Below are 27,383 nucleotides of genomic sequence, written 5' to 3' on the forward strand. Positions count from 1 at the left end.
TATGCTACTTATGTTGGAAGTTATGCATGAGAAACCCTTTTTATCAACGTGTGTGTATCAATGTGTGTAAAATTTGCTAAGGTTCTACACAAGATTGAAGCCTGAATGGGTGATGGACCTTGGAGAGCGAAACACGTCATATGGGTGCCAAACTAATTACTTTTAGCTCTCATTCAGAGCTTTTATTAACTATAGTGACTCCCTCAATTTTCATCAATCAATGGTCAATGAATGGGCACCAAGAGGTCGAATCCAACATAATCAGGACGATCTTCAGAAACAGCCACCTTACTTGCGCGTTTGGAATGTGGTGGTGCTCTTGCGTCAAGTAAAGAGCTCTCATATCGATTTCAGCTGGGTGCTGTCTTCGCCATATTGGCGCCTGAAAACCGTACGCTAGCGTTTTCAGTGTCAAAAACGGCTGAAAACCGGTGATCAACAAAACGGTTCAACTCGTCAAAATGCGCTGGTTATTCTGAGTGAACTGTTGCGATTTTCACTGGTGCTGATCTACGAATAATCGGTAAGTGAAATTATATAACTGAAATGCCAGGTTTCGTCCTTCTCCATAAACGCAAATGAGATTTGTTTATGTTTGCTTAGTGCTGATGAAGTTCGATTTTCGTTAAACTTCTGAAACTTCAGTTTTGCATCGGCTTGTCATTGATGGTTCGTAGAAAACTATCGACTGGAGTAACAAATTAAGTTGATTGACCCTTTCTCGTCCTTTGGTCTAAATTCCACAACGAAATCCTAGTATAGAAGCCGTAGAGAATTCAATATGCTTGGTGTTCTCGATCTCATTTAGAATGCATTCTAGAAGCATGATAATCATCATTCAATGAAAGAATTTGTCATCTAGTTCAAGTATTAATCATTCTTGCACAAGATGATAGCTTCAGTAGGTCCTTCAATTGTCAAAGTTGCAAGTTTTCCATCTTTTTCTCCCAGTTCCACACAGCATTTGCAACCATTGATTTTCTCGACAATCTACAAGACTGATTACCTACTAGTTATCCAATCTTTTTTTCATGAAATAGGCTAAATTTTACTCGAAATAATGATATCAATGTTCAATTTCCATCAAAAAATCAACTTGGAGTATGTTAGGTTGCAATGAAAAGTTTTGCAACTTGTTGTCAATACCAAAAGGGTTTTTGATATGAGAAAATTGAACAAGTACATAATTTTACAAATATTCTATTGAGGCCCATTTCGTGAAAGATTTTTATTCATGAAAACAAAAATCTGGGAATCTGAGGTTATGTCGCAAGATGAAAAAATCTGGGTTCAAAAAGCGCCCTCTTCTGTGTGATATTTTAGTAACTCTAGTGAATGGACTATGCGTCAATTTATTGATATAGGGAGATTGCATATCAAATCTTAAATTCTTCCTTAAAACAAAAATGTTTTCCCGATTTAGTTAACCAAACAATTGAGATGGTCGTTAACAATAAATAAAAGATAGAAATTTTGATTCTAGAAATATTGGCAAATCAAGTAGATAGACGAATATCTAAGGATGATATTCATCCAAATTTATTCAAAACCAAGGTTGCATTATTGCGTATTCACCGAATGAATCTATGAGCAAAGTAGCGAATGTTGGAATGTTGCTAGAAATCATCATCTTTTTGAGGAAGTTCCGTAATTATATTCAAAGATCAGATTTTCTACGTATCATGAACAAACAAATTAATAAATCATTTCCATTTTTGAATTGAAGATGGTTATTCCTACAGACTGCCATGGAATTCATATTTCATTTCAGTTTTCATTTCTGTTACTCCACAATTTTCAGGAGTAATTTGCCAATATAATGAAATTTTTTTATATCCTTCGTTTTGTACCAGTACTGATTCTGCACGTTGGGATCTGAACATCATATTAGAGAGAGAAAGAGAAATTAACTTTATTGATATTGATCAAATGGCTATCGACCAAAGTCTCCCCCACAATTCTTATAGTACATGTTTTTTTTTTATGAGAAAAAATGGACGTTTATTCTAGAGATAACAGGTGTTCAAAAATGGGTAGTGCTGATAAAATGGCCACATAAGTGTGCTTTTTATGTTATAATGGTGTATTAATGGTTTTATAAAAGCCTTTGTTTGTATGCTTTCTGATGAATTTTTGCTCAGTTTGTAATCTTGATAATATTGGATCTACTTTTGATGATACGTAGAAGCTTTCTTCTTTTTCTTAAGGTTATTATGGCCCGGTTCTTTATACAGGGGTCTTCATAAATTATTGTAACATCGAAGTTGGCTTTGGTTCACTCTGCTGCTCCTTACTGAGACATTTGGATCTAAATATCATAGAAATTCAAAATTGACCTCTACAGCGGTTCTACTTGTTTTGTTCTCAATCTAAATTCCCCGAAACTTGAATTGAATTTCGGGGGAGGTGATTAATTATTAAATGGGGTAGATAGAGGAATCGGAGGTGACTTCGATAAACCTAGATATAAAGAGTCTATCTCTTATCTTATAATTAGGATACAGAGTGTTTTGTTGATTTTGTCAATCCCTCCAATTACCAGAACTTTTGAACCACAATTCATATTTTGATATTCTCAGCCACAACTAGTCATATTGATATTGATATAGTAATTGAATTTTCTCATGTCCGGTCTAGAAAAAATTGATGAATAAAGTTCAACCCAAAAAAAAACAAATTGTATATCAAAATTCCTCCTATTTGATAGGATATTCGAAAAAACTAAAGGAATTAGGTGTTCCCCGTTCTTCCGCATGCGATTTAAATACTCTATTAATCTAGTCAAATCTGAATATATAGACAACAGTTACAGTAGTAACCAAAATTTGAAAAAATCAAATTCCATTCGGTATTATCAATTATACCAATTTAGCTGAATTTTTTGGATCACAAACTTGAGAAACTAAGAAAGAGTAGGTCTAATATTTTAAATAAATGTTCTCAGTGGAAAAATTACTTGAAATCATCACAGATTTATCAAACACAGATCTGTTCATCGTGTTTCAAGTTTGTGGCCGAAAAATAAGGGCCTGATGAGTGACTGAAGATTCAGTCAAATCAGGAAAATTACTACATACCGAATAAAATTATGTTTTATAAAATTTTGATGTTGTACGAAAATTCAGATCTGGCTAGGTTTATTGAGTGTATTAAAATCGCATGCGGATATAAGAGAAATACCTTGTTCCCTTTAGTTTTTTCCTTTTTTCTCGAATATTATATCAAATACAAGAAACTTCAATATACAGGGTGTTTTTTTTGTTCAATCCTTTTATCAGTTTTTTTTTAGGCCAGACCTGAGAAAAAAAAACAATTATTATGTCAGTATAAACTAGTTGTTACGGAGAATAAAGGTACCAAATATCACCACAATATATAGAGAGGTTCTAAAGTTATAGGTAATTGAAAAAATTGGCATAATCTGTAAAACACTCTGTATTTTGATTATAAAAAGAGATAGAAACTTTAAATATAGGTTTTCTCACCTAAATGTCCTTTATCTGCCCTTAGCTTCCGCCCATTTATTAATGAATCACCTTGTATTCAATTTGGTTCTATGTTGGCAGAAATTTCGTGAATAAAACATGTAGGTACTACTTATTCAAGAGTTGTGTGAGAAACATATTATTATAGGCCTACTAAAGTGAATTCAGTAATTCTTTAATCCGGAGGAGAATATCAAGAAAATTTCGATTTTTGAAATCGAAAATTTTGAAAATTTATTACAAAATATAAGGAATCATCTGTTGATTCCGCTGGTAAGGTGACCCAAGTGATTATAATTCAGTTTATTAAGTCTTGGGTTAGGACTATATTTAACAACATTTTCCCATTTATTAGATGAATGGACATGAGTTATTTGAGAGGAACTAATCAGGAAAGACTGAAAATATATATGTCTTCTAGTCAAACCCTGGGTATCTGATTTATACCATTTCAAGGAAATGATTAAAGCATTACACTGATTTTTGACATCATAATGGATATATCACAACCTGTTGAATAAACGGCTGTAGGACACATGTATAGTATAGGATTCATTCAATTCTTTCCAAAACTATGTCCCTTTAGGACATAGGGCCTATAAAAAATCCACTTTCGATTATTTCACTTAAATAACTTGGCCAGTGCGTCACAGAAACACTGTTCAACAATTAATCAACGTATTCTGCGATCAAAAATATTTGGAAAAGTCTATTTATATTTTTTTAAACGTTTCTCGACAAATATTCATCCCTCAAAAGTGATGAAATCAAAGTATTTGGTATGACTGTTGTAACTTAGGGGATCACGCCCATATTCATTCAGTAATAATCTCCAATTAATTTCAATACTTTTCGAAGATAAAAAGTGTTTGCATCTGTTTTTTATTTGTGCATCCTATGAAGAAAAGAGCTTTCTGAGTAAAAATATTTACCAAATTCTGCCTCAAATTTGAATAATATGATGTGAGAAATAGTTGTTCAAATGTACCCTTGAAGCACTCAGTAAAATGCTCCTAATTGAAATGTTCATAGTGTACGTATGGTCACATTTACAGTTAGAGCCCATACCATCATGCCAAATGTGATGATTTTAGATTGGGTTGTTCTGTAGTGTCCTTTTTTTTGGAGATAATATTCTGACTTACCTACTGCATGTTTTTCTATTAAAATTTTCTTTAACTTTTTCATCTTATCTCAATCGACAAGAGTGCAGAATCGAGATCTCAAATTCGATTAATTAAAACAATATTATCAGAAAAAACGTCTTTCTTAATTTCATTTGAGTTGAAGAAATCAGGTGGTTTTGTTTCATATAAATTAAGTCATGCAACAAAATTCCACCACTGTGCCAAGTTCTATTGTAATGTGAGCAATACCTTCACTACATCATATGCAATTCCTAGAAAATCTATTAATTTCACGAAGTCCGGATCGAATGGCAAAAAACCAATTGAACACACTTCAATTCGAAATTTCACGCAAATACCTAGTGTATTCGAACATTTTCATCACCTTTTTAACGATTTTCCGCCCGCCACAACTGACATCACAGGATATTTTTCAACTTAAATGATAATAATCAAACAGTAAATTGCGGTCACATTTGGACGACTGTCAGCTTTTACCACAACTTTTAGTAGGGAATCGATTTTCGATGTATAATTGCTACTGTGAAAGAATCAATCCGAAAATTTAAAGTGATATAGGAAGTGTCAGTGAAAAATGATACGAGTTTATCCAGCATAATATATCGAAAAATCCATTAGCATGGTTTAGAAAAATTCGTATGTTGATGGTAAGTTTTCCAATCAGACCTTTCAACTTCAAGTTTCAAACAAATCATATAAGAAAATGAGTCTTTCATTGTATTCCTCGGGTTATAATTTCACCAATGTAGGCAGCGGACAATTCAACTTATTTGAAAATTGTGAAATAAATAAGGTCTTCGATTTTCTTCCTTGATAAGCAACACCCTGATGGTTTAATTATTGTTGGCAATATTTTCAAAGCTTCTTCCATCTTGACAGGTCTATTTGCAATTGAAGAGAGTAGTTTTGTCCACCAGATTCTCCGTCTCGAAACTTTTGACTTACGCTTACGCTTAAATTTTCAGTGATGGGAGATAGATTTTTATGAATTGGAGAAGATATAAGTCTTCGTTCTTTGCTTTTGGTCTCTGTTTTGATTTCTTATTACGAATAATAATGGGAGAGGAGCTTGAAACAAAGTATGTTTAGGTATTCTGAACTTTTCATAGTTTCCTTTTTTTTTCAGAGAGGAAACAATAACATAATATTTATCTATCAATAACATACTATCTATCTATCTATAAAATAACGATCGCACCAAATTGGACAATTCTTTTTTTATTGTGTTTATTATTGTTAGGGCAAGGTTTATATAACAAAATATTCCCAAAAAAAATTGTACAGAACAGAAAAAAAGGCATTCCTTTTTCTTACGACCAATCGAGCAATCACGATGTGTTAGTTATTATTATCTACCCTCATATTCGTAGACAGACTGCGGTTATGAATTCCTGGAAAAAATTCCAATCCTATCCCGACTCGTTCCCAATTCTATCCTATATTCCCGAAAATACCATTCCAAGACTGAAGTCGCGTAAACCTTTATGGTCCAACTCTTTTCTTAATTCGAATATAAGGGACAAAGACCTTTGGCAGTCTGAATGGAATAGGTGCACTATTTTCAACAAAGAATTAGTAACTGATCCTTCGAATAGAGTTCCTGGTTTTGATCTTCCCAGGAAAATATGGTGTATTCTGAATCGTATAAGAACAGGTCACGGACGTTGCAATAGCATGCTTTTCAGGTGGAATTCAGTTGAAAGCCCTAGATGTGAATGTGGGGAACCAGAAGAAACCATAAATCATCTACAGTCCCTGGCCATATTATTAGACGCATTGATTCGATGCAAAATCTCAATATCGAATTATTAATTGAATGTATATGTTACACATACTTCATCTGTAAATGGTTTTCACATATAATATATCATATTCAATAAAAAATATTGATTTATTGATGATTAAACATGAAATTCTAATATTTTGCTGAGCCACCCTGTGTAGCTATGAGAGCTTCATACTCTCAATGCAGAATTGTTCGGTTTGCTGCATTCGAGGATAATGATTTCATATGTGGATTATCGAAATAACGTCCGAACCTGCAGAATGCAAGACGTCCACTAGAAGACATAGTACTGATTCATACTTAAGTACTAATACTACAACATCAAAAATAAATGCCAAATAGAACAATTTAATGAGAGTCGTAGATAAAACTGACATTCTGTGGAAATGAAATTCAAATATTCTGCTTTTTCCTCGAGCAATACCAGTAAATATAAAAAAAATCCTCAGTGCGTCTAATAAACTGGCCAGGGACTGTAGTTAATCATTGTCCAATTTATAAATTTCAGGATGGTTTTAGAGCTATACATGAAGTTTCCGAATCTTTTTTGAATTGGGTTGTCAATTTTAGGTCAATCTGACATATTGAATCTAATTTTATTATTTTACGTTTTTCTGCTTTTGTTTTCTCTTTATTTCAGATAAAAGTTTCTGGTATCTTGGAGAAGACTTTCTGGATTTTCCTTTTTGTTGGAGAAAGAATCAATTTTTGCAGTGCGAGATGCCCTTCAATATGGAATATTTCAGCTTATTTCGTGAACAATTACAATAAACTACACTCACGGGGAGAAAGGGTTTTTTTACTGAGGTTTTTCCCTAAGCTCTTGTATCATACACCAATTTGTATGGTACCCCGTTACGCTAACCTCTGCTAAAACTGTATCTCATACACATGCTATAATTATTGTTTGCTATTCAAGATTGTAATGCTCTATATCAAAAGAATATATATATATATATATATATATATATATATATATATATATATATATATATATATATATATATATATATATATATCTATACCCTAGAAATAATTTAAATGGCAAAACTAGGTTTGCCGGGTCAGCTAGTATATAATAATTCTTTGCTTCCAATCCACTTATAACCTATATAGACTGAAAGCAGTTTTAGAGTCGAAATACATTTTTTTTAATAAAAGTAGGTACAAGTGATGCCCACTTACTTATTTACTTTCTAATTGAATGATATCAAAACTACAAAACAGAATTGTGGTAACGATACCTACTGATACTGTACAATAACACCGCCAAATTTCTAATTCAATTCACTATTTCCTAAAAACGATTGTGCTGAAATGTAGGTATACTTTACGAAATACAAGATGTCGAAAACTCAAAGGAATCGGTTATGTCGAAAAATAAGTATGTTAGAATGCCCTCATGTTCTTTATTCTACTACTACAATAAAATTTCAATTTGGTAACAGTACGATGAAGCTAAGTACTAAACCTCCCAAAAGTTTGTTGTGATATGTTTATGAGGAACACGAGCCGGTGGTTTTTGAAATTCTATAATCTTTGATATGATCAACTCTATAATCTTTACATACAGGGTGACAATTTGAAAACTTGCCAGTCCAATTATGTCACGACAGGGATGATTTCAGAGAGGTCAATTTCTATTCGTAGGGGGACATATTTGGAGCAGAATTGTAAGCTAAATTCTCAATAGGGAATAGAGGGTGAGCTATACCTCAATTGAAAGATCACTTGACCCTCTACACTCTACATGAATACTATGGTTTGCAAATTTTTATTGAGTCCTTGAAGTAGTTACAGGGGCTGACAATCTGAAAACTTGCCAGGCCAATTATGTCACGACAAGGATGTTTTCAGAGAAAATGCCGGAACAGGCCAATTTTTTTCGGAAGGGGACATGTTTCTAGCAGAATTGTAAGCCAAAATCTCCTCAATCTTAGGTGTAGGGGTTGTCACCCCTGAATTCTTAATAGGGAATAGAGGGTGAGATATACCTCAATTGGAAGACAATAGTATTATGTAGAGGGACATATTGTCTTTCAATTGAGGTTTAGCTCACCTCCTATTCCATATTAAAAATTTAGGGGTGACAAACCCTACGAAACGTTTCCTTCAATTTTAATTACTAAACCCCAATTCAACAAACAGTTCATAACCTGGGCGAATGCGAATGATAGGTGCGGTTTATAAATATCAAGTTTCAAACCAGAGTTAACCGAGTACAGCTAAACACGGATTTCCATGGAAACTTCAAGAAATGAGTAGAGGACAATGACTCATATTCATTCATAATGTCTTGTTGATAGCGCAGGTCAGGGTGAGAAAATTATATTTCTTATTCCTGCAAACGTGAAATTTTCAGTAAGCGATATTATCCTCTGAATTCACACTTATAAATCTTTCAAGCAGGCTTATTGCCAATTCTGGCACACGCATCAATATTTTATGTGCTGGAATATCAGGAGAATTTGTTTACAGGGCGATTTTCAAAATGTGCAATGAAAAAATTTATGTTCTCTATCCGGACCTGCACTATCAACAAGTTCTTATGAACGTATATTAGTCATTATCCTATACTCATTTCTTGAAATTTTCATAAAAATCCATTCGTTCAGAAGTTATGCTAATTTAAAGGTTTTGACAAATATAGTTAGAATATATTTCCAACACTGATTTAGTATCTTCAAAATATCCTGCATCTGCACTGAAAGCCTTCACAATCATTCATGAATCAGTGAATCACCCTGTATCAGAGAATATTACGAGATTTTCACACGACGCTTTTGGTTATTTTTGCGAAGAATTTGTTGCTTAGAAATGAACATTCCAGATGATCAAATGGATCGGCCATTTATTTCATGGCACTGGTCCGTTAAAAATTAATGAGGACGAGAGGAAAGAATGTATCAACGTTTCTTCTCAAAATAAATTAGTTTTTCTAGATACTACGACATGCGTCTTCACAACTGCTCTATATGTCAGATTATTTCATCCATTACTGATGGATATGGGTCATTTCACATACTCTTAACATATACAAAGCTTTTCTATATAGGTACAACTTTTTTTTTCAGAAAAAATGGCGCCGTCTATTGTTAACCTCTTCAAGAGGAGCGCGGGCGAAGAAAATGTAAACACTTCTCTTTCCACAACAACCACAACATCAGAAGCTCCTAAGGTCAATCCAGTTGAAGTGGTTCCAACAACCACGACAACAACTACTACTGTCACTATACCAACCACCACTACTCTGGAAACAACCAGTAAGTACAAACATAGAATTCACTCTGAATTTATTATCAAGTGTAAAAGATCCTCTTTAATCATTGAACTTTAGTTCAATGTCTTCAATAGACCATTAAAAGAAACGGAGGTCTGAATAAATAACCATCATCAGTAAGCGTTACGGTGCGATTGTTTAACGCAACATTATAAAAACTAATTGATAAAATCTGAAGGATTTTATTCAGTGAAACAAAAAATGAAGAACAACGAAAGAAAATATTTCTTTCGTTGTTCTCATCAATCATTTCGGTATATTTTGGCCCAAACGAGGGAAATTTCCTTACCATTTGTGATGTTTGCACAGTTTAGTAGAAACGTTTTTTCGTTAGATGAAATCTTCAGGTTGATTTTTCCAGTATTGAAGTTGTTTCAAAGTAATTCCGTTAGTCACCGTTACCGCATGAATAGATGGTTGATCGATTCAGAATTCTGTTTTCACTGATAGTGGTAGATCTTGTGAAGCTCTTGATCACTTTAAATCAATCCTATCGAAAATTATTTCATGAGAACGAGAAATATAAATTTTTCAGCCGTAGCAGCGAAGAATGAAACTGGAATTCTGAAAAAAACGGAAAATGTCATACTATCTGGAGCAGACTTTGTTGGCGAAAAAACAGGTCTCGACACTTGGATGGTAGTGTCCATAGGGATAGGTAATTATCATAATTATCCGTTGATAGGTAGTTAATTTGGACTATTGATTTAACGAAGAAGTTTATCACAGCATCATTCACTATGTAAAGCCAATGGAAACTTATCATTTCTTTTGTATTATGACACAATAATGATTCGAAAATCATCTTGTGTTCGTCAAAAAATATTCGACCATATTCCATGAATTCATAAGAATTCACCAGTTTTGTAAGAATGTTTATGCTGAATACCTCTATTACCTCTTATATCTTTTTCAGCTTCAAAATAAAAGTGTGTACACATGACCATTGAAGAAAGAAATTAGTTTATTACTAAGTGAATTGATTAGTACTCGAATTTAGCGTTTAATCCTACAAGTAACCATCGAGTATTATATCAATGCGTTAAAATAACTTGAAGAACACAAGATAATCTTGACCGCAGTATTTTTCATGATAAAATTTAAAATTCTAGACATATTCAGTTCATAGGAAGGCAATTCATAGAAATCTTGAAAAATATATTTAGTCGAATTCATTTCTAGCTACACTACCTCTCACTTTCCTGTAATGCCTTATAATAATTATTGTAATTAAACTTGCATTCATAATATAGGAGATAATATTCGCTGATTCTCCAATTTCAAGCAAATTTGAAAGTAGCTATAAGATTAATTTTTCAGCTGTATGTGCCATTATTCTTGGGATCTGTTTCTGCTGTATAAGAAGATGCTTCAGGAAAAGAAGAGCAAAAGATGCCAAAGGCAAGGGGATGAAGGGGGTGGATCTAAAATCGGTACAGCTATTGGGCTCATCTTACAAGGAAAAGGTATATATATTTATATATAAAATACTCACATACAAATATATACATATATATACCTCTCAGTAGTGAGGTTATTATTTCATTATGCGAAAATATCAGTTGGGATTGACTAGCTAAAACTGCCTTTTGAAAAATTCGTAATGGGGTGAAACTTCCAAAAATAATCCTCAGGAGGCGATGACAATTAAAAACTAACAAGTAATAATTTTCGCCTCATTGCGAAAAACGAAAGAAAAACGCATAATGAAAAATTTCCTTTTAGACCAAGTTAGACGTTAGAAACGGTTATGCCATATTAGTTCCATTTCACAATGTTTCGACAATATTTACAATTCTGGATTTTAGGTACAACCTGATATGGACGAGTTAACTGAAAACGCGGAAGAACCCGATGAAGGAGAAAAACCTGAGGTTCAAAAACTGGGAAAACTTCAATATAAGGTTTGTTCGATGTCCGTCTGTAGATGTTTGGTACTTGAAAAAGGACGGGTGGAAAATAAGGTCGAGAACTGCCAATACATCAGTGTGCTTTCAGCTTGTCTGTATTTTCAGGGTGTCGGCTAAATCTTTGTCTATATGCTTTCAATGTTTTATAGTAAAGGATTAGATTCCAAATGTTTTATCTGGACAACATGTTGAATCTCGATTTATTCAGGTTTTCACTGATTGATCTCCAAACTCATCTCAGTTCATGATTCTTTATATGAATATAAGTGGGTAAAATTCCGATATTTCAGTGATAACGCTATATGAAAAAATTTAGTGAAAAAGAACTATTTTTTCGAAGTGAAACTTATTTCCATGTAACTCTGTCAGTATCAAGTCAAGTTTGAAAAGTTAGTAAAAAATGGAACGGCAGTTGACCACTAAGTTCTGTTACCCCCAGGGTTTTCACACCAGCAGTTTGAGTTCTACCCCTACTGGAGTAGGGGTGTTAATCAAAATTTGAGTGACTATAAGATAGGATTGGAAAACTCTGACAGAAGATGGATTAATAAGATTAATTCAAAACTAGAATAAGGTGCAGAATTTGAATTGCCCATAAATACGGAATCACTTCACTTTAACGAATCGATACTCAGTGCAGAATTAATCAGAATCATCCGAATTAACACTAGCTACCGCATGAATACTTGAGACAGAATTAATTGGCCTGCGAGGGAACATCTTCTTTTATACCCATCGGTTGGGTGTGGAAACTGAATGTTTCTCATGTGCCGGAAATCGGTAAAGTTCGCGGTACTGGTAAAAAAACCTTGGTTATCTCCCAATTCAGCTGCTACATCGTTTTTCACAACTGAAAACCGAATAAAAAATGGGCCGGAATGTTTACATCGACTGATATCGGAATCCTGAATTGTTATTAAAAGTATGCCAATTAAAATCAAAACAAGAACATTGATAGTCAAATTACTCTAAAATGAGGGTGCATCTTTGGAAAGAATGACAACTCATTACAAAGTACCTACCTACTCACCTATTTGCTGGCCTCGGCTGCGTCTCACTTCACGAACTCCAGACTTGATGATAGTTTTACTGATATCTATATCGCTATCACTATCCATTCTTGATTTTAATGAACACAAATATTCAAACCACGTTATCAATTCACTAGTAAAATATAGCGGATTTTGAAAGGAGTTAATTTGACAACAACAAATGACACGAAAATGACCCAATAGCCGCTATTGTACCGTGTGCAGTATCATAGTGACAACAGCGGATGAAAAGAGTATGCGGACAAAAAGTATAATACTTGCTTCCAAGAATGGTCGACTTTTCTTTCGGAAATTAGTACGATAAATGTAATTTTTTGTTGAGTTTTCTAGGAATAAATCTATTTTTGTTAACTACTGATAATTTTTAAGTGGAGTATACATTTCTACTGAAATTTCGTTTTTGACAGCAAAGGAGATTGAAATATCGGAATTTACCAGCTTTGCAAAGAGTTTCATGATTGCGATCGCCATATCACATGATATAAGATAGATAAATTAAAAGGGATTCATTTCAAAACTCTCGACAAATTAAACCCTGAATAAGTTGAGATTTCATATTATAGGTGTACCCCCAATATAAGATCAGTGTGAAGACAGTATCAGTGTTCAGTACCTTATCATTTATGATCATTTCCAGCTCGAATATGACTTCAATCAGAACAGTTTATCCGTAACTGTGATACAAGCAGAAGAATTGCCTGCCCTGGATATGGGAGGTACTTCCGATCCATATGTGAAGGTGTATCTTCTTCCTGACAAGAAGAAGAAATTCGAGACGAAAGTCCACAGGAAAACCTTGAATCCAGTATTCAACGAAACTTTCTGCTTCAAGGTTAGTAAACACTCCGCAAAAATAATTTATTCCTCAAAACATTTCGAAGGTTCTTCGATATAATACTTTGTTTTGATGCTTGATATAAGGAATTATACAATTGTTGTTGAATTAAATAGAAATTCAGAAGGGAGAAAGTGGCAAACTAAAACCCATCTTCTATTAATAAAAACACTCAAGTATATAATATTCTTAGAATATTCATAGCAATTTGTAAAAAAGGAAAGTTTTGAAAATATAAGTAGGAAAAGTTTTTCCTCCGAGTTAGCACAGTAGTAGAAGTTTTTCACATAATAATAGACTGATTCAGAAGTACTATACTATTGAAGAACTTTCAATGGTGGTCAAAGATGATTTTAGGAATCCCAAACAGATAGAGCTGTGAATTTGACATTTCATTTTATTTTCAGAGTATCCCATACGCTGACGCCATGAACAAAACCCTTGTTTTCGCCATTTTCGATTTCGATCGTTTCTCCAAACACGACCAGATAGGGGAGGTAAAGGTGCCATTGTGCACTATCGACTTAGCCCAAACCATCGAGGAATGGAGGGAATTGCAAAGCGTCGAAGGAGAAGGTGGACAGGTGAAGTCAAAATATTTTAGTTTCATTATAGTCCGGTCCTTGCTTCAATCGGATGAGTTCGACGTTCGAGGTACAGAGAAATATCAATGGAGTTCAATTTTATTGCATTTGTTGTGGTGACTCCTCACTTATATCCCGATTTTAAGTCTTCTTTCATCCATCCATTTGGCCAATATTTGACAAACTTGGACATTTAATTTCTCACAAAAATATCGCCATAACATATAGCATTGCCACGCAGTGATGCCTCATATACAGGGTGTTTTAAACGCGAATCTCTATTTCTGACAGACTATGACACTGGACAAATATACTGTTTCAGCAAACACGTGAAACTTGGGACGTCCTTATTCCTCATTATATCGCATTTTTCATTAAATCATTCATTTCGATAAGATATATCCACTAGAAGAAAAAGACTCAAACACCAGTTAAAAAAAACTGAAAACAATGGTGATTTTGTGTACAATTTCAACGGGTAAATTTTTTTCTGAAATAATAATAGATTATAATGATAAATAAATATCAATAATATGTAAATAAATAATTTACAAAATGTGACATCACACTCTTTCTGTTCGACTGCTCAACTGTCCTCCCTGTTTTACTCGGTGTGAAAATGAGGTAAAAATAACAGCACTATTTCAGCGACAATGTCACAAGCACTTTCAATTAAGTGTGTCAATTTTTCTTCACCTCACATCGCATGATACATTAATTTTTTCGAATGATTTCATGTAATAATTCACTTTAGAATTTAGGTACTGAAACGTTTTGAACATGGACGGTTGAGTCATCTTATATCATTACCTTGCATTCGGCTTAGCTTTCTCATCGCTGATTTGCAGTTTAATAAAATCTCATTAAACTTCAGGAATGATTACTGCACCATGTCGAATATTTTATCCTCGATTTTATCTATGCGATTTTTGGTAAGATGGTTCACTTTGATGTTTTACCTTCTGTCAATCAATCGCCTTTTAAAATATCCTCAGATCCATATGCCTCTGATCATTTTTATAGAGAATCTATGCTCCACTTGTTTTATGAATAGGTACCTAATAGGTAACTTTCACCTAAAAGCAAATTTCCTGGAAATTTCCAACTTAAAATTGAATCCGATGTGCACGACAAATTTTATTTAATCGTTTCAAAGCTTTTAGACTCCTTTCGCTAATTGGCACTTTTTTTTCATTTCTAAATACACACAACACTAGTAGTCTAACATAACTTTCCGCGTACACACAAATCAAGATATTTGTTATTATTGTTATTGTAATGTGTCAGCTATAAGTGGAAACTGACTGTGATGTGTTCGATGTTTAATGTTATTATTATATATTTTTTTCACTGAACCACGTCCAGTCATGTCGTCAGTCACTTTTCAACACACATTGTGATTGACAATTATTAGATTCCATACAAACACAAAAACCTCGGCATTTCAATAATTTTATATGCACAATCATATAAGTAGATACCCTTATTCACAAGGTGAGTCTTTGACTCGTACAAATCTTTCAACAGTGGATTCTCGAGGTCAAAAGAAACACTTTTTTCCATTACTATTTTTTCCGACTTGACTCGGTTTTAAAGATACAGGCTGTTGAAAAACCATAAAAAAAATGTTATCTCACAAACGATTTCATAAAATGAAATGAAATTCGGAATATAGTTTTTCATTCATTTGATGAATCTTTTTCGAACACAAGATATAACCCACGTCTTCCACTTTTCTCAATATGACCATAACGTATCATAAAAATACCAAAAATTCAAAGAACCCAAATCTTGAAATTAAGTTGGACGCTATCTAATGAATATTTGGACGTATTGTAAAATACAAGAATTCTTCATATTTTCTCCTATAATGCGCCGTTTTTAAGTAATTTGATGTTCAAAAATGAAAAAGTATCCGTGAAATTTGCAAAATTGGGTACCTTGGCTGAACACAACTCTATTTAAAGGATCCACAGATGTGTAGTGTCACAGATTAAGCTAGTTTTTCTGGTAATTTTGTATTTCCAAATGTGGCAGAGCTCATTATAAAAACTTAATATTGCTTCATCTTTTTATCTGGGCCGAATCGGAAAAATGGTGTAGGAAAAAAGTGTTTTTGACCTGAAGAATCTACTGTTAAAATATTTGTACGAGTCTAAGATTCATCCTGTACCCTGTATATTCATATATTCACATTTTCCGTTTACGTAAACTTTCACTTTTAAATTCACATCAATATTCAAGTATATATTTATAATTACTATTCAAAAATTTTGATTAGGTACCTATTCAGGCTACAAGACTAATTAAAAATTCATTTATAATGACAGCTAATCTCTTGATCTCAGCAGGCAAAATAATGAAAATAAAAAACATTCTCACATCTCTGCGAAGCATGTTGACGGCAGTATAAACTAGGTATATCATCATCATCATCACTACTTTTTTTGAAGCAATGATCCTCATACAAAAAAGATTTCCGTTATAATTTCCAAAAAATATCTTTATCGAATGATAAAGTATTTTAAGAGAAGGGCTCCATTGATACTCTGTTTTTCTACTCGAACCCAATTCATTACTTTTCACAGTGTACCGAAAAATCCAGTTTTTTATTAGGTGAACATATGATTTTCAAACTACTTCTACTTTGAGTTCCATGATAGACCGTAATGTCTTCGTGGACTCCACACCCAGTTCTGACCGATGGTTGCTTGCACAAATATATCATGGCACAAAAGTATTTTTCATACATCAGGAGGATACTCTGTTTTTCTACTGATACGGAATAGAAACCTGAAAATCATTTGACGATCCAAATCGTAGCCAGCGATTGCATTGCATCGATCCACAATTTCTTCACATTCAATTCAATGAGGAGATCTTAAATTAGAATGTATCAGTAGGAACTTGGAAATATCTCGGAGTAGATTCGAAAATTTTCATTACCTTCATTGAATTACGGAATTTTTATGTTATAATACCTTTCTATTCAGATCGATCATATTCACTTGCAAACAGATTGAATTTTTCTTCGATTTGCAATACAAATGACCATTTTTCTATGAAACTCTACTGACCGCTTATATTCATTTTAGAACACGAGATACAGACAGTTTGTCTCAAAATAGTTGGCTGTTTTTCTGAATTTCAAGATATATCATTGAAAACTCCATATCTCAAATATACCTACGTAATTATATAGGAAAATATCCCCATTTATTTCAACACATTTAATTTTGTCTTTATTATTCAGTTACAGAAATTCCAATCTCAGAAAATGTTCTCTCGAAAACATTCTAAAGTCACTTTCATAATTCGGCAACACCCATTGAATTCATAATTGTAATCAAAGTTTTCTGATCACAATAGACAATAATCATTAAAGGTGGTAATAAAGAAGATACAGCAGAGTGAGCAAAGCAGGTGCAATAGGAGATCAGTTCACACTAGCATGCATTTGTGTAGCTCTCATAAAATTAGGTGCCCTGCAATAAATTGAAAAAAAAATACCTCTTATCTACCTACTAACAACGTTTTCGCGCAAAAGTGTGATTTATTTTACATTATCTTTATAACTTTACCCATTGATTCTACTACGCCACTGCTAGTGAACCGAGATCTGTCAGTGAGCTCGATATTGCCACCTTCTACGTCATCACCCTTCCACTCGGATTTGAACTGAATTGCACCTTGCACCTCATTTGCTATATCTTCTTGGTGGTGGTCACTATTATCTGACCTGTTTCACAAAATGCTGTCAATTATAAAAAGGTTCAATCTGTTTGCAAGAAAAAGATAAAGATTACAGGAAACTGCCGAAGGAAGCAAAGTTGATCGGAACTATATTTAACATCCGATGAAGTGGATTTGTATTGACGTAAATTGTTTTTTCTCTTTTCCCTAAATTTCTCTGCTCTGCTTTTGGTATGGCTCTGTTATGGTGTTGTGCCATCGCATAAATGCGTAAATGCATGATGCTTCCAAACAATCAAACTTGTTCACGTAAGTATAACAAAACTCATCATATTGACACTCGAACAAGACTCCATGACCATCACACTTGACAGTCCAGATAAAGTTACATGGTCATCGATTCTACAATGTTGAAAACCCTTGAAATTCAGGCAGAAAGAAGCAACATGTAACAGGTCATCATATGTCTACAATAAGTTTTATCCGTTCTTGCTTGTTTCTGCTTTCAACACACTGTAGTTGATGATTTAGAAATAAGTTTATAGAGGATATAAATGATCTTAACAGCCTCACTACATTTTTAATCAAACTGAAACTGTCTTCTACATCATCCAATACACGTTTGATCTTTTGCACCCATATCATGAATATACTTCTAATATGTACAAAACATTTCACTTTTTGTATTTGTATTGAGCATCCAAACTGATATTGCCCACAGTTTTGAAAGTAGACATTTAAAGAGATATTAGAAGGAAATTTCATTTTGGATGCAAAAACCACTTGAACGTAGTTCTGTATATTTACAATTTCAAATTTTTCTCTTGACTGCCCCACAACTCTTTCACCTATGTTCCTATATTTCTGCATTTGCATGTCCCCTTTCGTTCGCATTTTGCAAATGGCTGTATTCGTTTAAACGTTTTTATAATTATTGATGTATTCATGGATAACGTCAGTTAGGTCTGCTGGAAGATTCTTAGCTGAGACAATCTTCTCAACCAACATGGAACAATTGGAAACAAGAAACAATGCAATATTTCAGTGTCAAAAAATACGTTTCTTCGAAATAAAACAAAATTTTGTGAGTTCACAGATTGAATCTGATCCAATAATTAATTCAAAGAATTTTATCGTTTCGAGCATCTTTATATTGAAAATTAAGAAGATATAACACCTGCTGGTACCTACTATTTTTTTATATCATGAATATTTTCCACCTCTCAAAATGAAACATTTGAAAAAAATTCTGTTCCTTATACAACCAAATTTAAAATTCCATTCCCCCCAAGCTCTGTATTTGAAAATTATTCAGATTATAATGGAAAAGCAAACAAAATTTTTCACTAATTGACGTTTTACTAACTAATATCGAGTAGCAAATCATTTGACGTGAATATAATTCAATCATAAAATTTTTTTGAAATGCACTTGCATAATCATTAGGTATTCATTATCTGAGGATATATAAATATTTTGAAAACTGCGAAATGCTGCAAAAGCAGAAGTAAACAACAAAATTTTTTCACTTTTTGCATCATTATAGGCAGTCTCTGTTTCCAATTCTTCCTCATTTTTAAAGTTGATTATCTGATACCAAAGAAGCATGAAAATGCACCATAGTTAGTTCATTCAAGCACAGTACATATTATTTAAGTAAAATCTGTTTAGCTGTTCTTAATCTTTTAACGGAGTTCCGGATCTTGAAATTAAGGTATTTCTTTTTCCAAACATCTCAGAAAAACATTCATTTTTTGTCTAGGAAAAGTCACATTACATATTTTCAGCAAATTTTTCGATAGGCCCATATTTTAGGTAGTGGATTTTGTACTGTGTTAGCAAAGTGACGACAATAGTTATTGACAAGCTGGTTTGAGCTGGGTGTTTAGAAAGAATTGATTGAGTTATAGTGAAAAAAAAAAATATGCAGACACGATATTGGAGAATATATTTTATAAAATATCTTCTGTTACATTTTTTTTCAGAACCATTGATCTGCATCACTTGTGATAATGGTTATTTATCATCGCTATTCAATTCTGTTTGACATACTCAATTGATTATAGTTTAGAAAATGAAAAGTACGATTAAACAAATAGCAATAGATATTTCTTTTATTAGCAGTTCAATGTTTCTGAACAGCTTCATAGGCATACACAAATCTGCTAAAGTGAATTTCGTCTGACCATCATATAGATGTTGTGGCCCCGCCCAATCCTGTTCTTCATTCCAAAAAGGCCCTACCCCACCCCGAGTACACTCTATGAAGCTTGACCACACTATTCTATGATTGCGCATGCGTGTACTGAAAAAAAATAATTTTTAAAATTCTCTTTGTGTTTTTATCATAATTAAATGTGTAAACACACCCATACATACAAATAATAATCAAATGAACTTGATTCTTGGATTAAACTGCTTAGTAGAATGGATGACAAATAGATAATCAAGTTATATCGGATATTCTAGAAGCCATTTCATCCGAAGAATATATCCCCATTACATGATTAGATACATATAGTATTTGTTTCATTAGGTTTTTCCTAACGGAAATCGAAGTAAAAACGGGAGAAACACTTTACCTTTATATACTCGGAAGACATAACAGCGGGTTTCATAAAACTTTGATTGTCCGATCAACGCATTGGCAGTCACTCGATTTCCAAAACGAAATAACTGAAACCTTTTCATTTCTGTATATATTGAAGAAGTAGCAATTGAGAATAATTGAAGGGAAGTATGAACATCATAATTTGATGCGAGAATTATATTCTGAACGATCTTGACTGAATAATCGATTGAAAACAAATTTACGTCTATTCGTCAATCAAGCGCGTTGATTCCCCGATCAAGCTTTATGAAACCCATATGGTTCAGAATGAAGAAAAACTTACCGTGAAAAACACCAGTATTAATAGAATGGAAGAATTTTATTGGAATTAAATTTTTTATTGGTCTACATTATTCACGAAGAATATTCAAATTTTTCACCATGAGGTTGATGGCCATACAGTATTGCCCAGTGTGAAAATACCGTGAAATACGGTAGAATATCACTTTGATCGGGAACAATTCATCGAGCACTTTCAATTCGGCCCCTCAATTCTTTCACCCCCTATTCACAAAACGACAAGTTTTTCAAATTATCCCAACCTCATTAGTCAGATAGTCTCGAATATTTCGTTGATAACGATGAGGAGCTGCCACATTATCTGTGCCATTAGGACAAAGTATGTCGTCTACTCACAACATACAAACTAGTATCTGATGCAATTCATGCATAAGTCAAATAGAAGCGAGGCTAAGGTTGCTCCATGGTGGACTTCCACTTCGACGTAAACGACTCATTGAAGCATTGTTCAGACTAGGCTAGTACCGAGTAATTTAGTAGATAAAACACCATATACTGTCCTACTCGACTAAATTCTTGATGATCACACTCTAAACTAAATCACTCGCTACTGGACCAAACTACTAGCAGTACTAGCCAGTGGCGGCGATTGGGCGTAAGAATTGGGGGGGCAATAAGGCGAAATCTAAAACTGAAAATGGTATTGTAAGAAATTGCTTCAAGCTAGTTTGATTTTTTTGTACCTACAAGCCTTTTCAAATTTCAAATTCGAGAAAAACCTAATTGCAATCGTAATTGTTCAATTAATTTATCATCTGAGATTCGGTAGAAAGGAACAATAAGTAGAGTAGGAATAAACAAAAATTATAAACAGTATATGTCTTCTCGATGGGTACTTGTTTTGAAATAAAGCTAGATGTCTTGATTTCCGCCTGGTATATATATTTCAACGCATTGTTCTAATTCGATGTTTTTAGCAGCATCTTTCTCAATGGCTAGTATAGCAAAATGTGTCAAACGTTCTTGAAGCATAGAATTCCTCAAATAATTTTTGATCCGCTTCAAGACACTGAAATATCGTTCTGCAGTGGCACAGGGATAGTCAAAAACAGTTGCTGAAGCTTGAACAAATTAGGGAATACACAGATACATATACTGGTTGTGGGCATTTTCTGACTTGAATTGTGAAACCAAATTTGGCACAAGATGACGATCAATTTGGTCTGAAGCATTATGTTTTCTTGAAGATAAATCGATTTCGGATGCTAAAGTATCATTTTCCAAACCAAACGTGGAACTCACAGCAGAACACATCTTTGATGCGGTCGTTACAAACTGCGTTATTTTTCATCGAAGCCGTCAGCAGTATAGTTCCATGTTGTAAAGTAGAGGTAACTGATTTTTCTCAAATCGTAATTTGATGTTCTCCCTGACCTAAGTGTATCTATCAGAGAGTAATAAAATGCTGTTAAAAAGTAGGTCTGAGGTGAATTAAATTCAGGACGAACATCTCCTCCTCCTCCTATTTTTTGTGGAAGTTTTCTTTTGCGTTTCACTGTTGGTCCTTCAAAGCAATGCCTTTCACAAAAATCGAGTGCTTCAGTAAAAAACTTTTGAAAATCTTCTTCATTTCTCAAACCACTTAAGGACATAACTACGCTATCGGCCACCTGGACTACCTCATGAATGGAGATATCATGACACAAAATTATATAAATTCATTTCATATTCCCCAGAAAGTGTGGGGCAACCGCCCCCCCTGGCCCCCCCTAATCGCCGCCAATAGTACTAGCCTAGTTAGAACAAGATCCAAAGGCCAGCGAGGCTTTTGACGCGTGTTTCGGTATATCTATACATGTCCAAGACCAGTAGTAGGTAGTATTCTGAGATGTGTTGGGCTCGCATCACCTCCCACAGAAGTTTTCTAATGGATGCCCTATCGAAAGCCCTTTCCAAGTCGATGTAGATGTTGTCCATCACAACTTTTATAGTCTTTATGACATCTACGGTTGATTTGCCTGCTGTGAGTCATAGGTACTGGTTTTCTAAGACAACTCCCTTAATCAAAACAGAGCCATTTTGCGGCTTCCCAGTCAGCCATCAAAGAATGGAAACAAAAGACGAACTTGTTTTCTGACAAATAATGTAATGGGGTGGCCAAGTTAGTCGTCTCCTACTCGACGAGGTGAACCAAGAATGTTTTCTCGCCTAGTTAATCAGAACTGAGGAAAAATACGGACATCCTCACAGGACTCTACACTTTGAATCATATCCTGCAGATCAATTTTTTTAAGAAGGTGGTGAAGATTATTGGGACTTGACTGCCTCACAGCGCGATATCAGACAACAGATTTTTAGCTCAATATGTTTGAGAGTTTGAATGGCCTCATCCCATAATCTAATTGGAAATGCCTACAGTATGCCAAACGCTCCAAATCATAAAACAACTCGGTCATCTTCCTCGACATATGCAAAAATGTCTTCGCATATAGATAGTTTCAAGAAAGAAGTTTCTTTGATTTCTTGATTTTGTATGAGTGTTTTTATTCTGTTAAAGTTTTGAAATTATTGAGTATTATTGCTTTTGACTCATCCTATAATACAACAACACTGTTGTGTATTCATTACACATATGGAGGAACCTTGGATCCATAAAATTATTATCATTAATAGTCTCCCTCATTCATGTTCCAGAAAACCATGCAAAGATAAGTACAGATATAGAGTATTAAAAGAAACGAAACTGATCTTTATCATACTTAAATTTTTGTGAAAGGTTTCTAGAATATCCAATCTTTCCAGTTTTTAATTTAGTGTTACTTTCATAGTTTAGTCAAAACTTCATTCGTTCGCAACACCGCCCAAGAAATCTTATTAGCCTCAAGAAAAGCATCGCAAACAACAGACTAATGTGATTGAGCTTAGGGTTATTAGTATTTGGGTTGTACTTTATGTGAAAATATTGCAGGAAAACAAGCTCGGCGATATATGCTTCTCTTTGAGATACGTTCCGACAGCCGGAAAACTCACTGTCGTCATCCTGGAAGCTAAGAACCTGAAGAAGATGGACGTTGGAGGCTTATCGGGTTTGTATGGATAAGGGTTGAGGCTAGGAACAAGAAGATTGAGTTTTCAAAATAATGTGCAAGAAAGAACCGATTAGAAAAAACTTTTTTTCCAAATATCCAAATAGCCAAGAAAATATTAAAAGAAAAAATAAAATAATATAACACCTCCGAAGGTTCACACCTTGATTTATGGTAGATATTGATAGGATATTTTGGGAGGTGCCTACACTTTTCTTGAATATGGGTGTTCTCTTCCAACAAAGAATAATATTGAAATTTTTCATTTGTAGAAAATGCTTAAGCATTAGAAGTTAAGTACATTCACTTCCATATAAGTTATTCCCAAAAAAATCAAGTATTCTGAACCACTATAAACATTTATAAATGGATGGCATAATTCCTTCGAAAATAGAAGAAATTCACTATGAAATTTAGAGCCATCAAGTTGTAGTAATTATTTCCTCTGGGTTACTAATGTACCTAAGGAAAAACTGCACTCTGAAATACAACAATCTTCTTCTGTCCTAAGTTTATTTATCTTTTACAACGGAGCAATGACAAGATTATAGATAAAGTATCTCATCGAAAAAAATTGAATAGTGTGACGGTATAATATTTGAATCCATTTCATATTTGCGTTTTCGTTTCATTCTCGTTATAGAAATTTCAAGCTACAGAAATATCAACTCATTATAAGTCTGAGAATTTGATCATAGTTGAACGCATTCTAAATCTTGTGAATTAAGGAAGTCTAGATAAAAAACGACGAATGAAGGAATGCAACATTGCAGTTATGAATATAATAAATATTTATATGAGCTGAATATTTCCGATAATCAGTATCAGTAAAAATTTCAAATGTTGCCAAATAGGTACTAAAAAGGACCCAATAACAACCTAATACAAAATCCCTACTGTCATTGCTTCTAACGATCGCAGCAAAAAATGTATCCTCAAGACGTAAATTGGTATTTCTTGTATCTGACTGTAGATCCCTATGTAAAAATTGCTTTGATGCAAAACGGAAAGAGGCTCAAGAAGAAAAAGACCAGTATTAAGAAATGCACCCTCAACCCATATTACAATGAATCATTCACCTTCGAAGTACCATTTGAACAGATACAGGTATGTTATGAAGCATATAAAATATAGTTCAAAGACTTAACAAGATATTTTTTTCTCCAGAAAGTGAACTTGGTTGTGACTGTTGTCGACTACGACAGAATTGGTACGTCTGAACCCATAGGAAAAGTTGTGCTGGGATATAATGCAAGTGGTACAGAACTGAGGCACTGGTCTGACATGTTAGCTTCCCCTCGTAGGCCTATAGCTCAGTGGCATACTCTGAAGGATCCGGAAGATGAGAAGAAAGATTAAACAGTCCAAACTCAGCCTACTCTTATTTGCAGGTGAATTTTACAATTTTTCGAAGCAATAGAGAAAGGTAAACAACTACCCACCATTTAGCAATCGACGAAAAAGAAACAAAAAAAAACCATAATGGTTACGCACCCTCTTACCCTTATTGATCGTAGCAGATGGTCGAGTCTCCTTTGAATTTGCCGTTCTTGTGTTTGTTATGAAACGGCACTTGTGCTGAGTAACTTCTACGTTCTTCTACGTTCGGTGCCTCTACCGGGCTGACCTGAGACCTATTGTGACTATCATCTTACATTGCTATGAATTATTGTTTCAAATAGGCCTGTTCTAGGCAGAAAAGAGCAGAGACACCGCGGGTCTTAAAGGGGGCTTTTGTAGCCCTGCATATGATAAAAAAAATTGAATTTCTAACAAATTTATGATACGGTATTCTAGAATTCAAAATTGCTGCATGTGTTAGTAAGTAGTTAGTAGTCAAAACTCAAAGTTGTTTTTTGTATCCATAGACATGGACAGGGTAATAAGTCTATCTTTGTATATCATAATTGATGATATGGTGGCTTGAGGCTCGGGTGAGTGTTATATCTCTATAGAATCATTGGGAAATTCATATGCGTGTCATGAGTGAGAAATTTTAAAACGGAAAGAGATTTTAGACCTGATAAATGCTAACACGCTTAATTTTCTTGAATCTTGATGGATTATTTTTCATTACAGGTCATCGTGTCGAACCTCTACCAGCTTTGAACTTATCATCTTTATGACTTGCCTACCTATATATCTTATAAATTATAGGTGTAATCCCCGTGAGCATTTTTATTATTGTTTTTGTTTTTTAAATTCGTGCTTCAGATACATGTAACATGTAAGAACAGTAGATCAAATTGTTATGATTGAAAGAAGTATACTGTTCATAAATATCTCATTCTTTCGTTAACGATAATTTCAAAACGAATCCCCGAAAGCTATTTAATTCCTAGCTTCTTTTGAACCTTATCAAAAATTCGTTTGCTAGAAAACCCATGTGTTAATATTTAATGGTGATTTGTTTTTTATCAATCAATAGTCTTTGGAATCATCAATAAATAATTTTGAATGATTTTGAGTGACATACTTTTCCAAATTTTCAAAGTTTATTTATCACAGATCCAAACTAAGCCCTGTATATAGAAAATGTTTATTTTTCTCAGTGATATGTATATTATTGTATGTAATGTAGAAAACTGACTTTCATTGTTAATTTGGTCTGAAGCCTTCAACACCTTAGAAAATGACAATAGCATGTAGGTTTAAGAAAATACTCGATAATGCGCTATTGATAAAAAATTTCGAAGCACAAGTTATCTTCGGAAATTCCTGAGATTTCAGGAATACTTTTACCCTGTTTTAGTTAGATTCTCGTTAGAAAAACGAATAGAATGAATTTTTGTTGAATGAAAATTATGGTCTTCTGTTAGGGAATCAATAATAAACTTGTTAACTTGAATATTTGAAAGAAAAATCGAAATAATTTTCAGGAATTGTCGAAAAATTCGAATGAATGAACAAATTTCTTTACAAAGCGAAAACATATGGCTCAAAAACTTGTAAGCTTCATGGAATATATAGATCAGCTTCCATAGAACTAAAGTCTTTTCAGATTCAAAAAATTCATTCATTTGAATTGAAGGTACTCAATACTGATATTCATAATCTTCCTTTTGTACATAATTATTAATTATTATATTATATATAGTGTTTTGTTGTATATTATATATTCTTGTTGAAATTTGGTAGCCCCTTAATGTTATCTACATAATTAGTCCTGTTCTATCATCATTACCATATTGGGCCCAAATGTGAAAATATACTCAAATACTAGGTGAACAAACTAAATTATTTGCACATTGTAGATATTGAATCATATCTTTCTGTTGATTTTATTGAGAGGTCTTAATTTCAGAATATTATAACCTGAAATATAAATAAATACAATAATGGAAACATTCCATATCCATTATATACTTGAATGATCGAAAAGTATAGCACTAGCTTGAGATTATGAAGATGGCAATATATAGGATGTATAAAGTAGAGGTGTAACATGAATGTTAAATTAAATGAATTTTTGTTAACTTCCTACTTTTGATCAGGCTTAATACTACATATTTCTTATGGATTTGGCACTGTGAAAAGATGATCATACGTATATAGTTTATTCTCATCATTATGACGAACAATAAGCAACCATTACATATATTGTGAAAAAGCAAAATGGCAAAATTTGCTGTTGTTGAGTAGACAAAATAAATCATATCACTGGTCTTGTTGA

General features: G+C 33.5%; 1 protein-coding gene across 4 annotated transcripts; it reads left to right on the top strand.

The window, feature by feature from the left end:
• The first annotated feature begins 331 nt into the window (after positions 1-331).
• LOC123309244 (synaptotagmin 1-like) lies at positions 332-27,383 on the top strand. Of its 4 annotated transcripts, none has more exons than XM_044892240.1 (11): positions 332-523; positions 9,494-9,682; positions 10,235-10,357; positions 11,020-11,165; positions 11,508-11,603; positions 13,299-13,493; positions 13,904-14,080; positions 23,593-23,710; positions 24,684-24,817; positions 24,878-25,101; positions 25,790-27,383. In XM_044892240.1, the coding sequence occupies exons 2-10, from the start codon at positions 9,499-9,501 to the stop codon at positions 25,067-25,069; spliced, it is 1,365 nt and encodes a 454-aa protein (XP_044748175.1). In that variant the 5' UTR covers positions 332-523; positions 9,494-9,498; the 3' UTR covers positions 25,070-25,101; positions 25,790-27,383. The 4 variants fall into 4 exon arrangements, with proteins under 4 accessions (XP_044748175.1, XP_044748177.1, XP_044748179.1 ...); XM_044892242.1 differs by having other exon boundaries at positions 23,602-23,710; XM_044892244.1 differs by having other exon boundaries at positions 11,020-11,132.

Source organism: Coccinella septempunctata, chromosome 3 (genome assembly GCF_907165205.1).
Source record: "Coccinella septempunctata chromosome 3, icCocSept1.1, whole genome shotgun sequence".
Lineage (NCBI taxonomy): Eukaryota > Metazoa > Arthropoda > Insecta > Coleoptera > Coccinellidae > Coccinella > Coccinella septempunctata.